Source organism: Scomber scombrus, chromosome 2 (genome assembly GCF_963691925.1).
Source record: "Scomber scombrus chromosome 2, fScoSco1.1, whole genome shotgun sequence".
In the NCBI taxonomy this organism is placed as follows: Eukaryota; Metazoa; Chordata; class Actinopteri; order Scombriformes; family Scombridae; genus Scomber; species Scomber scombrus.
Window position 1 is genome coordinate 18,188,646 of NC_084971.1, and position 14,637 is coordinate 18,203,282.

The 14,637-nt window shown below is 38.9% G+C and overlaps 1 protein-coding gene across 2 annotated transcripts; it reads left to right on the forward strand.

Moving 5' to 3' along the window:
- The first annotated feature begins 1,199 nt into the window (after positions 1-1,199).
- Positions 1,200-14,627, forward strand: uba6 (ubiquitin like modifier activating enzyme 6). 2 transcript variants are annotated; one of them, XM_062429276.1, is made up of 32 exons: positions 1,200-1,219; positions 1,745-1,835; positions 2,780-2,874; positions 2,980-3,008; positions 3,146-3,240; positions 3,394-3,505; positions 3,980-4,060; positions 4,208-4,330; positions 4,423-4,546; positions 4,911-5,014; positions 5,138-5,200; positions 5,739-5,815; positions 5,973-6,039; positions 6,208-6,351; positions 6,980-7,126; positions 7,222-7,302; positions 7,393-7,470; positions 7,700-7,881; positions 7,987-8,092; positions 8,187-8,276; positions 8,388-8,468; positions 8,569-8,697; positions 8,796-8,847; positions 8,957-9,020; positions 9,111-9,180; positions 9,392-9,463; positions 9,549-9,669; positions 9,826-10,019; positions 11,028-11,155; positions 11,329-11,416; positions 11,551-11,645; positions 12,313-14,627. In XM_062429276.1, exons 2-32 carry the CDS (start codon positions 1,795-1,797, stop codon positions 12,452-12,454), a joined length of 3,075 nt encoding a protein of 1,024 aa, XP_062285260.1. In that variant the 5' UTR covers positions 1,200-1,219; positions 1,745-1,794; the 3' UTR covers positions 12,455-14,627. The 2 variants fall into 2 exon arrangements, with proteins under 2 accessions (XP_062285260.1, XP_062285268.1); XM_062429284.1 differs by lacking the exons at positions 1,200-1,219; positions 1,745-1,835 and having other exon boundaries at positions 2,796-2,874; positions 3,150-3,240.
- The last annotated feature ends 10 nt before the right edge of the window (positions 14,628-14,637 follow it).

Sequence of the window (14,637 nt, forward strand, 5' to 3'; positions counted from 1 at the left end):
ATCGAAATTTCACTCATTGCCATACAGTGCTATAATGTTTTTCTATGAATATATTGCTACATATAGTATAGAAAATAAACTGTTTTAAACTCAGAGATATTGAGAATGTGTATAATTAAAGAACACAGATGATATTTTCAATGGTTTGGATAATTTATTTTAGCTTTTTGATAAATGGACTGTACTTATATAGTGCTTTTCTAGTCATTATGAGCACTCAAAGCGCTTTTACACTACACATCATTCACACACATTCATACACTGATGGTAGGGGCTACCACACTCATCAGGGTTTAAGTGTCTTGCTCAAGGACACACATCGACATGTGGGCTGGAGGAGCCGGGAATCGAACAGCCAATCTTCCAATTGGAGGACGACCGCTCTACCTCCTGAGCCACTTTTATTTCTGTAATTTGTCATAGTATTTTTAAATGTTATTTGGAGAAATAAATAGTGCTTTGCTTGATGACATTTCAATATGATAAAATATCCTATTAAAAAAATTCCCAACAAAGCAACAACAATGTAAGTAATGGGGGCCAAAGTCCACAGTGTGTCCACACTGTCATTTTGTACAAAAATGAATTTTAAAGTTTATCTGAAGCTTTCATGAGGCTTCAGCTGTCTGAGTTAGTTATATCAAGTGGATAACTGCCAAATGTTCAGTCTGTTGTAAAATTCCTTCTTTGTGTGCATCGGGCAGCGTTTCCCTGTTAAGCTGCAGTGGAAGAAAAGAAACAGAAAGAGGAACTTTGGCACTAAAAAGACTGTAACATTGAAAGATATCTACTTGTTTTGACTAATCTGGATGGGTGAATCTTTGTATTAGCTTCAGAAAAACATTTTTCTTATTTATTTATTTATTTATTTATTATTGTTATCATTTACATAGATGGAGGCTTGAGGATGTTGTACCCCATCATTTAAATTTTAAGTGCATTATGAGGGTATCTTCTAATGGCCAGTATGAACAGGGGGAATGATTACAGCAAGAAAAACATGTTTCAGTGATCAATTGGGCACCAAGACAGACCTGACCGACCTGTATTTGAATCCAAAATACCTCCAAAAGTGTACTATAACCTAAATGTAGTTTTCAATAGTGATGTGAAACTATTGGATGACCTTGATCATGTGACCACGGTAACCCGGAACAACTCCAAGTTTTTAACCAGTCACAGCCATTCATTCGCTTCAGCTTGTCGCGCATACTGACAGGTAGATACGTATGCTATTTTTGTGCCTTATTTTAATAATATTAACACAAATATTTACTCGTTTAATCGTTAGAATTATAACTCTTAACCAGCTGTCTTCTACGTGGAGTTACCTAATACCTAACGTGTGTGTGTCAACACTTTAAAAACGAGTTTATGACAAGTGTCGTCGCCACCGGCACCAGGCAGTGGCACTCAATGCTAGCTGTAGCCGTAGCTGCTAACATACAGCTTTCCTCTGAAGCTTCAAGACATCAGCCGGCGTTACTGTGTGAGCTAACGAGATATGCCGATGATTAATTAAAGTCGTTTTTGTTCATTACTTACTTCGACGCCACTTTATCAGTGAGTTTACCCTGGTTACCTTACCTGACTGTCGCCGGGTCAACAACATTTACTGACAACTACAGTTAGTTAGCCGTTTAGCTACAGCACGGCAGGGCGTTGTCTGTTAAATATTACCGCTAACAATAATAGAAAATAGCGTTATAGCTTATTTAACCACTGTGCTTTTATGTCTTTTTAGGTAGGGTCGTTATCGCTCCAACAGTTTGATTCCCCTCTTCCCCTCCCAGCATGGCTGCAGACTCGATGGAGATTGACGACTCTCTGTACAGGTAAATCTGTTCTGTCTTAAGTTTATCTTTATCAAACACATTGTTATTCAAACGATAGGTTACATAACAGTTAAGACTGAAAATAACAGTGCTATACTTTGCGTAAAAAACATTGCAGTTATTGCACTTAGTCAGGGTATCAGCAGGTCTTATAAAGTCTTTAAAACCCAAACTAAAGCTTTTATGTAGTTGTCCTTCAATAAAAGGCCGTAGCAGGTCTTCAAAAATCTTACATTTTATTTCATGAAGGTCTTAAATATAGGCAGTAGTATTAGTTATGAAATGTTTTTTTTAACTATAATTTTAGCAAAACCTGGTTGGAAGATCCTCAACTCTATTGTTCCAGACCTCAGACCTTAAAGGATGTGTTCACAATTATTCAAGTCTGTCTTTAAAAATCAGTCAGGTGCCCAAATGAACATTGAACATTGAACATTTTCTTATCGTAATCATTTCTCCTGTTCATACTAACCATTACAAGGTAGGCACCATTCATGCCAGGCACCATTCATGATGCACTTACAATGTGAATGATGACAGGCAAAATCAATATCTTTTGACCCTTCAGCTTGAGAGCTGCAACGATTAATTGATTGGCATAATAGTAATCTGCAGCTATTTTTATAATCAAATAATAATACTTTTTTTTTTTCAAGCAAAGAGGTCACTAGTTTCAGCTTCTCAAATGTTATTTGTCTATTGTGACAGTAAATTAAAACATGTTGGGTCATCGCCATCAGCTCAGTATATGAATGCCATTTTCTTAACATTTTATAGACAAAATAATTCATTGAGAAAATAAAATGCAGATTAATTGATGATGAAAATGATCAGTAGTTGCAGCCCTTCTCAGATTTATTTTATCTTTACACCAGCCCCCAGGTTGGGAAACTGCTATAGCACAGTTACTCATATATACTTTTTCTCCCTTTCTCTCTATGCAGCCGCCAGCGCTATGTGCTGGGAGACAGTGCTATGCACCAGATGGCCCAGTCCTCAGTCTTTCTAAGTGGAATGGGAGGCCTGGGAATAGAGATAGGTAGGCTAACACATTTTTTCATCATAGCACTGTAAGATATTTATTGCCATAGTATTCACATGAACCTACCATAATTTAACACTGAGCAACTTTGTGGTTCCACAGCAAAGAATATTGTTCTGGCTGGTGTGAAGGTAGGCACTCTCACTAAATATCACAATTGTCCAACGTGTTTTGTTTGCAGTATCTTAAGAATTGGATTTCTCACTGTCATAGTGTTTGTCTGTGCACATACAGTATCTGAATACACATGTGCTCTCCCTGTGTACAGACAGTCACCCTTCATGACACAAAGCAATGTGAGACCTGGGATCTGGGCTCTAACTTCTTCATTCGCAAAGAGGATGTATTGAACCAGAGGAAAAGGTAATACACAACACAGAGCTGGGCTGTTCCTCCAAACCTCTGACTGAACTTGCACTGAAATATCATACACTCACATCTGTAATCTATATACACATGAAAACTTCTCTGTGTCAATGCCTTCTTCTTCTCTTTCGCTTTCTCATCCATCCTCAGGGGGGAGGCGGTGTGCCCTCGGGTTGCAGAGTTGAACCCTTATGTCCATGTTGACTTGTCCTCTGTTGCTCTGGATGACAACACCGATCTCAGCTTTCTCAGAAAGTATCAGGTAAGGAATTGCTTTTCAGACTCTGGTTCATGACCAACCCAAGTAGTAAATGGCTTGCTCCCAGTCCCAGAGATGTGTGTTTGTCAGTCAATGTTGGACATAATATAAAAATGTCAGTAAAAACTTCAGTAAGCACTGATGCATAATCCTCTTTACAGCTGTTGTTAGTCTTATTTTGCGGTCATATTTTAACTAAAATGTGGGTTAAGAGGCCAAAATTGAAAGGTTATAACTGGCCAAATCATCTGTTAGAATTTGAATTACACTTTTAGGGAAGATGCATCTAGGCACAGAAAGGCCCATGAGTTGTCTGTATTAACTGTGTATGACAGTGAAATTGTGGCTTATTGTCATTTGTTTCTAGAATACACCATCATCTCAGTTCAAAAATAGACAATTTATTCAATCTTTATCTGCTTAAGACTGCAGGTAACTTTTAATATCTGACTGTGTGCTCTTCTCTCTCTCCTGCAGTGTGTGATTCTGACGGAAGCCAGATTGAGCCTGCAGAAGAGAGTAAATGAGTTCTGCCACTTGCAACAACCACCGATCAGAGTAAGTCTACAGCCCATGTAGCGGTTATGCATCACAGAGCATTAGCTAACAGATGTACTATAAATGTAGAACACACAAGCAGTCAAATATTAACCAAACCTTCTGCCTGTGTATCAACCAAACTATATTACCGTATGTCCTTTCTAGTTCATTGGCTGTGATGCGTATGGGATCTGTGCGCGAGTGTTTTGTGATTTCGGAGAGGAGTTTGAGGTGTCAGATCCCACAGGAGAAGAACCCAAGGAGATTTTCATCCAAAGTATCACTAAGGTAGTCTCAACATTTTTCAAATTGTCAGATTTAATAATTAGCTACATTAGAAGGAGGATGAATGAATCCCCTTTTGACTTTTCTCCCTTCAGGACAATCCTGGTGTGGTAACTTGCATGGACAACCAACCTCATGGCCTACAGACAGGCCAGAGTGTTGTCTTCAGAGAGGTCAATGGCATGAAGGAACTCAATGGCACTGCACGTCAAGTTTCAGGTATCATGTCTATATTGAAGATAATGGTTTCAGTGTATTAAAGGTTGTTATAGAGCGTTTAACTGTATGACTGTGATTGTAACGTCAGCATATCCATCAAATCACAGATGTACACAATAATTATAATGTGGTTGAGGAAAACTTTTCCGTAAGGCAAAACAAATGCTCTGTTTTTCTTAACATACTGGGTCTATATCTTTGTCATATCTTAAAGTTTCCAAGAGTATATGTTTGGTGAGATATTCTCTGATATCATAATGCAGTAATCAAATCTAAGCCATTTCTGTCCCTTTTTTGTACTGTGTTTGTAAATGCATATGTGTGGGTGTGTGTGTTTTGTTTGGGTGTGTGTGTGTGGTGTTAGTCCTCTCTCCTTACAGTTTTGCAATAGGAGACACATCTCAGCTACAAATATATGAACACGGAGGTTTCTTTGTCCTGTTGAAATCCCCTAAGACATACAGATTTGTGAGTCATGTAGTTTTCATATAAACCAAAAATATCAGAATTGAACCAAAAACAAAATACATGCATTTTTAAATGCATTTAAACATATTATTGCCTCTGCATTTATTCACTTGTGCATTTTAGGAAACATTAGAGAGACACCTGTGTGATCCTCAGGTTCTGACTCCAGACTTCAGTAAACCAGAGGTGAGAATTTAAAGCAGGTTACTTGGTTTGTATCACAAAGTGGGGTTATAACTTAAAGCCTGGTTTTACAGTCTCATGTGTATCATTTTTCCAAAGCAAATTGCCAAAAATCATAAATAATTACATTTTATACATAATTATGCTGCATGGTTAAGTAGTCCACAGTAGGTGAAGTTTGGATCGGACCATAGTTTTTTGATGCTCACACTAAAAGCTAAATAGGTTTCAGAGATAATGGAGCCATCATTCCTTCAGGACCAAAAACACTGCCTTGGTAGAATCACTTTGCTTCTTTTGTTCTAGTTGTATACTTATTTTTTTCTTGGGTTTACAAAGATGCTTGACAAACAGTTTTGTAAAACAGGTTATCCAGGATAACTTATTTTAGTCTCAGTAAAGCCAGATAACTCAACAGCTGTCTGACAAAGTTGAATTTGCTGTACGATACACACCCCAGTTCACAAATGTCTCATAAATTTTAGTTTGAGTTTAATCAAGCATTTTCCTCACAATCCTGTTTTAAATCCACCATCATCAGGCCCCGCTACAGATCCATGCAGCCATGTTGGCCCTGGACACCTTTCAGGAGCAGCACAGTAGACTTCCCAATACTGGGTAAATAAAATATTTCTATGTTTTCATTGTCAAGCTCAAAGCTGCTGCTTCAACAGTGCCTGAAGATGGAATATATTTCTCACTGTGGTTTTCAGTGTGTGAAATTGTTGAAATGTGACATGTTACATTGTGAGCATTTTTACTTTGATGCCATCAGGTGTGTACAGGATGCTGAAGTCTTACTGAAGCTAACCGACGAGGTCAATGCAACACTCAGGGACAAAGTGAGTTGCCTTTTTTTTTTTATTCCTGATGCTTTCATTCTGTTGCCTTTTTTTAAAAATTACTGATGCTTTCATTCTCTTTAACCTCTGTGACAGATGAAACACATTCAAACACACAGATACACTGACATCTTTCTGTGACTTTCCTCTCCTCCTCATTCCTCTCAGGCCCCTGTGAATACAGAGTTGGTGTGCTGCCTGTCGAGGACAGCGAGGGGGACTCTCCCTCCATTAGCAGCAGCTGTAGGAGGCCTAGCCAGTCAGGAAGTGCTCAAGGCCATCACTGGGAAGTTTGCACCCCTGCAGCAGTTGGTAGGTCACACCGCTGAAACAAACCATCAAAAGTACAACACATAAAAACTTTGCCATTTTGTAACTACGTGGACCACCAGACAAGTTACATCTGGATTCATCTCAGGTGAAAATGACTGATGAATCATGACATTGTATGTTTACATTGTGGTAATTAATCAGAGCCGAGTTGAAGAGACTAGAGGCTAATGGTGCAGTGAGGATCTGTGAGAAAAAAGTTGCCACATAATTGGAGGGGAGCAGATAGTGCTGCCAGTCAGATACCAAGCTGAAGGTAGTTTGATATGACCAGCTGGACACCTTTTACTTAACACGGTCTAGTTGAGGTAAGTTTAAAGTTCAATTCAGAGCAGAGAGTCACAGCTCTGCGTCTGTCTGCTCCTTTAAAACATCTTGTGAAACCAAGATCTATCACACAGATTAAATACATGGCCTGACTGTATCAAACCACACAAGCTTGTTACTATTGTAGTGTTCTGTAGACATGTAGGTCTTCTTTTTGGAAGTGAAATGGACCCACTTCTCCACTGCAATACACCTACAGAAGCCATTCATTTTATTGACTTTATCAGCCAGTTTTTTCTGTTGTAACTGTGTTTATTTCTGTCTCTGTTTCTCCTGTTTTAAGTTTTATCTCGATGCCATTGAGGTTGTTCGGCCACTTCAGTCTCTGCCTGCTGAGGAGTTTTTCCCCAGAGGAGATCGATATGATGGATTACGAGCTTGCATTGGTGAATCGATGTGTGAGGAACTACACAAGCTCAGGGTATTCATGGTAAGTATTTCCCAGCTGCTCCTAGAAGGTCCCTTATGTATTGATCTCTGTTAAAGGTTTATGTCTAAATACACCTGTTATCTCTTCACTTCCAGGTGGGCTGTGGTGCCATAGGCTGTGAAATGCTGAAAAACTTTGCCCTGCTTGGAGTGGGACTGGCCAAGAGCTCAGGAGAGGTTTGCACTCTTTTTGTCTTTGTTTGACTGCATTTCTTTAATTACAGCAATGATTTTTATTGGTTGAACACTGCATCTGTCCATCCTCAGGTGTGCATCACAGATCCTGACCTTATAGAAAAGTCCAACCTGAATCGGCAGTTTCTCTTCCGACCACATCATATACAGGTTCTCTCACTTCTCCTCCACAAACATTTCTTTGCCTTTGCTTATCCTGGCTAACTTAATATACTTGATATTAAAACACATTATTGAAACAATGACAGGAAAAGAAACTTGGATCAGGGTCAAGATTAGGAGTAGTGATTTATCTTCCCCACTCATATCCTCCACCCCCTTCTTTATAATACAAAACACATACGCACACTTACATGTTTCCTGTGTTTCTCTGTCTCAGAAACCGAAGAGTACCACTGCAGCAGAAGCCACTCTGGAGATTAACCCTGACTTGCAGGTGGATGCTCACCTCAATAAGGTGTGTCCAGCTACTGAGGGTATCTACAGTGACACCTTCTACTCCCGCCTGAACCTTGTGGTCACTGCACTGGACAACGTGGAAGCTCGGAGATATGTGGACTGGTCAGTGAAAATTTTAAAGTAACTTAGAGAGAGCATACTCATGGCATAAATGTAGAAGTTAGGAAGGTATTTTATGAAGTGTTTACTTATTTATTTAATTTTCAGCCGCTGTGTATCAAATCAGAGACCTCTCCTGGACTCTGGCACCATGGGAACTAAAGGACACACAGAAATCATTGTGCCAAATTTGACAGAGTCCTACAATAGCCATGTGAGTATGCGTGAGAGTTTGCATGTCATATGTTTTTCTTGTCTGTTTGCTTCACAGGAATAGACTTTCATATATCATTTTCTTTGCTTCCCAGAGAGACCCCCCAGAAGAGGAAATCCCATTCTGCACTCTTAAGTCTTTCCCTTCTGTCATAGAGCACACCATCCAGTGGGCCAGGGACAAGGTCTGCTCCCTTAAAGTCAAACATAATTACTCTTCCATGAGCTAATGATCATTATTATCATTTTAGAAAGTATCTATTCAATACTGTACTCATTTTTAATTTTTTGCCTAGTTTGAGAATTTGTTCGCCCACAAGCCCTCTATGTACAACTCCTTCTGGCAGACCCACTCCTCAGCTGAAGTTGTGCTACAGGTATGAGTTTGTGTGTCATAGGTTAATAAACAGGACCTTTGTGTAAATATATGCCTACAATTCAATAACACATTATCGATTTTTTTATATGTGTGTACAGAGGATGCAGGGGGGGGAAAGTCTGGAGGGGTCATTCCAGGTCATAAAGCTGCTAAGCAGGTGGCCTAGCCAGTGGAGACAGTGCATCACTGTAGCTCGTCTGAAATTTGAAAAGTATTTTACAAGAAAGGTAACAAGTCACAAGAGTTGTTCATCTCATTATCATTCCTTTTTAATTAAAGGAGGAGAATCAATGTACTGATAATGTCTGATGTTATCTTTCTGTAGGCCCGACAACTGTTGCACTCTTTCCCCCTTGACACAAGGTTAAAAGATGGAAGTACGTTTTTTCCCAAAAGAAATACACATACAGAATATGTAGAATATAACAACAATATAAATTGTACTTTAAAGCACAAAATATAGTTAATTTTTTCTCTCTTCCTTAGGTTTGTTTTGGCAGTCACCAAAAAGACCTCCAGCACCTATTGAATTTGACCTGAAAGACACTTTGTAAGTATGCTGCTCTTGTATAACTGTTAAAGCCTCTCGTATTTTATGTTTTACCTTTAAGCTTACCAAACCCTTCCCTTTTCCTATCAGGCACTTCACTTTCATTGTCAGCATGGCCCGGCTCTTGGCAGGGATTTATAACATCCCTTACTCAGAGAACGTAGGTCATTTAGCATACACACACACACACACACAGACACACATACGTACATATATACACATACGTGTATATATATATATATATATATATATATATATATATATATATATATATATATATATATATATATATATATATATATATATATATATATATATATATATATATATGCACAAAACGACTCACTGCATTTTCTTCCCATCCTTCTCAGGACGTCTCTGAAGAGGCGGTGAACCGGATTCTTTCTGATGTCAAGATTCCCGAGTACAGGCCCTCACAGAAAGTAAGCTTGTTCATTGATCTGATTCTTGGCTTTCTATCTGATTGTTGAATAAACCTAATCTTGTGGATTGTTGTGTCCCTCCCAGTGTATAGAAACAGATGAGACGGCAAAGAAGCCTGACTTTATGAAGATGCCTCTAAGCAGTGAAGAGGAGAGAGAGGCCATCATACAGCTGGAGCAGGCTATCGCTACTGACGTCACACTAGGTACGTAGAGAAAAACATCCAAGATTACAGCTACAATTCAAAGCTGAAATCTTTAGGGGTACATCATTATTATTAATTAATAATGTCATTATTATATCCTGTAAGACTACTGTGTGATAAAGGGATGACGTGTGTGCTTTCACATGCAATCTGTAGAGAGGCTACGGATGAGACCAGTGCTGTTTGAAAAGGACGATGACAGTAATGGCCACATGGACTTTGTTGCATCAGCATCTTCTCTCAGAGCCAATATGTACTCCATTGAGCCAGCTGACAGACTCAAGACCAAACGCATCGCTGGCAAGATCATCCCTGCTATTGCCACGGCAACAGCTGCTGTAGCTGGACAGGTGAGAACATATCAGTAACTAATACTCATGTTTATGTATTGAGTTTGTCCCGTGAAGACATTGAAAGTTGACATACATACTGGACGGTCACTTTATTAGGTACACCTTGCTAGTACCGCACCTCCTTTTCTTAATGGCATAGATTCAGCGTGGTTCTGGAAACATGCCTCAGAGATTTTGAGCCCAAAGTATGCCAAGAAAATATCCCCCAGCAGGATTACACCAACCACCACCACCACCAAGCTGAACCCTTAATACAAGGCAGGATGGATCCTTGCCTTCTAGTTGTTTACACCAGATTCTGACCCTACCATCTGAATGTCACAGCAGAAATCATGACTCATCCGATCAGGCAACGTTTTTCTGATATTCTCATTTCCAGTTTAGGTGAGCCTCTGCAAATTGTAGCCTCATTTTCCTTTTTTTTTAGCTGATGGCAGTGTTAGCTCGAACCAGTTCGGCCACTCTCATCTGACCTCTGCCACAATTTTCACCCAGAAGAATTGCCGCTCATTAGATATTTTCCCCTCTTTTGGACCATTCTCTGTAAACCCTAGAGATGGTTGTCCGTGAAAATCAGTCGATCAGAAGGTTCCCGTCTCACACCAACAACCAGGCCATGTTTTAAGTCACTTAAATCACCTTTTTTTCCCCATTCTGATGCTTGGTTTGAAATTCAACACAACATCATGACCATGTCTACATGCATTGAATTGCCACATGATTGGCTGATTATATATTTGCTACCTAATTAAGTGTCTGGCAAGTGTATTTTAATAGTTTAACTTGCTGCAGTTATTGTAAAAATACCAACAGATATTTACTCAATTGTCACTTAAATTTAAGTGACAAATGTAGGTGTTCAGAATAACTACATGTAGCTGATAATATCATTATGATTGCTCAGATTTATTAGAGCATTAATGTGCACATCTGTGTTAGCCAAAATGAATTCTATTTATTCTTTATCAAACTCTGTTCATTTTTCTATTATTTTGACTTCCTTAGGTGGCCCTGGAGATGATTAAAGTGGTTGGAGGCTATGAGTTTGAGTCTTTCAAAAACTGCTTCTTTAACTTGGCCATTCCTGTAATGGTGCTCACTGAGCCTGCCCCAGTTAAACAGACACTTATCAGGTAGGAGGATATGTACAGTTAAACTTTCACACACACAATATCTCACTCTGTAACTCTGCTTAAAGGCTTGGCAGTTATGTCACTGTGTAGTACAATTTTCAAAAAATTCAGCATGTTTAACGTGTGTTTCTTCATTATTAAAATACGAAGTAGTGACACAATGTCTCTCCCAGGGACAACATCTACTTTTCCATCTGGGACTGTTGGACTATCGTTGGCCATGAGGACTTCACTCTGTCTGACTTCATGAATGCAGTGAGGGTGAGAAACATTTCCTCACATTCTGTTGGTGCTTTAGTTATTTACCATATTATTTCACTTTCCATGAGGTTTTTGATGACTTTTTTTTAAAGTTTATTTTTGTCAAATACTTTTTTGTTGATGATTTATTCCAGGAGAAGTATGGAATTGAACCCACTATGGTCGTCCATGGTGTGAAGATGCTCTATGTGCCTGTGATGCCTGGACACTCGAAGAGACTCAAACTCACGTAAGTACTTAACCTAGAAAGGGATGCTCTTTTTCTTGATGTGCCTTTTTTTATGACAAGAAGCAGCACCTCCTGGTCTTCCTTATCACCACACCTGATCCACCTCACCACCACGTCTTTTTGTATGTTTGGAGTTTGGAGAAAGCTAATTTAAAAGCAATCCTGTCTTCTTAACAGGGCCCCGCAGATCCATAAAATGTCTTAAATTTAGCTTTTGATATTCAAGGTCTAAAAATGTCTGGAATTGTAGGAGTTATGGCATTACATTAAGGCAGAGTGAACAAGTGTAATTATATTTGTTCAGTTTGTTATTTATTATTATTATCATTATTTTCTGATTATTTTACACAACCAACCAACGTATTAATTAAAGTAAAAAACAAATCAGCAATTTGAACTATAATGAAACTAATCATTAGTTGCGTTCCTATATAAATTACTTCAAAATTAGCTCCATTTCAACCCACTAAAACAGTAAAATCCTGCTTTTGCACTACTATGTCTCACCAATGGTATTAATTTTTCCTTAAAGAGGTATTAAAAATGTCTTAAGTTATTAAATTTGTTCTTAAAAAATGTGCAGATACCCTGCTTAACCAAGTTATTATCCTTGCTTCATCATAGTGAAATGATTCATCTTAAGCCTCTTGTCCCTGACTCTCTGTAGGATGCAGAAGCTGATCAAGCCATCAGTGGACCGCCGCTACGTTGACCTCACCGTGTCGTTCGCTCCGGAGGCAGACGGAGATGAGGACCTCCCTGGCCCACCTGTCAGGTACTACTTCAGCCACAACGGAGAGACGCCCTGACACCTTCCTAGACATCATCCTCAAACCTCCTGTGTCCTTACGTCCCTTCTTTCATGTATACTATTGTACCCCAATTACCTGGGCCAGGGCCAAGAGCTTTCCCCCAGGATGTTATATGACGCTGGTAAAGCTCCTGGCCCCAGCACGAGCCTCCCCCGTACTTCATGGAGCAAGAAAAGACCAGCCCTGGTTCCTGTTTTTCTTGCCGCAGATCTAGCCAGTGGAACATGAGGCTGCTTCAGTAGCACTTAACTGTACTTGTGTACATACATTTTCTCTGTTCTGTTTTCTACTCTGGTGAAATGCACAGCTCCGCCTGTGTCGATGCCTTAATTGATTAATAATGTTTTTTTTGGCAGTGAGTCTGACTAAAAACTGTTTACAGAAACCTGCAAACTCCCAGCATCTCATTTGTGTTTTAAATCTACTAGGCCCTAAAAAGAGGTGGTGGGAGGACTGTTGGGGACAATAAAGTGGATTTGTAGATAGTAGGCATCATATCTTTGTCCTCTCCTCCCCCTGGCTTTAAAAATATTGCCAACCACAAAATTGGCCAGTTGCTGGGCCATCTCCCCTTGTATAAACAGGTCAAGCCATTATTTGTTGAATAATTTGGAGGTGTAAAAGGTCAGTGGACAACAGAGAAACCACCAAAGATACAAAGTTTTGTTGTCTGCAGATGATTGTTCTCTTTTATGATCACTTTGCCTCATAAAAACACATTTATATCACAGCGGAGCAAGAGCAACACACATCGAGAGTCTTGACTAAAACTGCAACAAAAAAAATTGTTGGCTATCTATTTTAATAACTGATTAATAATTGTGGGTTATATTTAAAGAAAACATGTCCAAATTCTGATTCCATACTCAAATGTCAGTATTTTCTTTTCTGTTTTATTTAGTTTTCTGTGACAGTAAACTAAATATATTTGGGTTGTGGCTTGATAGTTAGGACAAAAGAAGACATTTGAAGACGTCACCTTGGGATTTAGGAATTGTTGATCAACATTTTTTACCAATTTATAGACCAAGGGATTAATCGAGAATATTGATAGATTAATCAATACTGAAAATAACCAGTAGTTGCAGTACTAGTCTTGACGTGCTTCATACCATGTTGACATGGGTCAGTTTGTGGGGATATATCAATGTCCTGTTTCCCAGAACTGAAACACGTCAACCGTTGAGAGAGAAGCAGCAGTTTTTTTCAAATGGCTCCGCAGATCGGGACATCATGGCTGCAGTACCTTGTCTACTTCTTCTGTGTGGAGTACATGGTTGATGTGTGCTACAGGCATCAATGGATGTGTTGCTTTGTGACGTAGCCAGTGTGTGTATCACTCCACACTATGGATAAAACCACCTGCTAGTAACTGTTAGTCTTGCCTACGTTGTTTAACATATTGGTAATGGCATCAGTTAACACATTTGGGTAAACAGTATGTCCATTAATTTAAGTCACTGCATGAGTTGAAACGCTGTTTCACAGAAAAGTTTTTTTTTTGACGAACATGAAACCGTATCAACATCTGAAATCACACTCCTACCGTTTTAAACTTCTTCTTTTTTTAAATCGTAACTGTTCATGATTTATTTGTTGCATTTGTTTATAGATGTGTGTCCATGACATGTATTTATTTACTTGTTACTCATTTTTGTCAGTTTCTGTGTCAAACTGAGCCAATTAATGAGCTCTGAGTCATGGTGCACTGGTTAATTGTTAATCAATGATGAACAAATTCATCCTAAAAGTGTTTATCCAGATGTGTAAATTGCCTTCTTTTTAGTTTTGAAAAGGGTATTTGAAACGGTCATCATTGGCTTACAGTGACGATAATGTTAATATACTTTTGAATAGAATCATTTAAAAATCTCGTTCTCTTACAGGTTATCATTTGTGTCAGAAAAAATTACCTTCTGGCCTATAGCCAAACTAAGACTGAAGTCACACAAAATGCTTCCTTTAACACATGTATTTCTCTCCTAATAAACGAAGGTGGTGAATTTCACTTTGCAAAGAAAATGTCTCATACTGACAACACTTCTCGTGCAGTGAATGTCATAAGTGTACAACAAAAGAGTGTTAACGAGTGACAATTATAATGATGTATGTTCCTTTGACAGACAACTCAACCAATGGTCCAATAAAATGTGAGTTTTCGGGATGTCCTCAAGACTAAA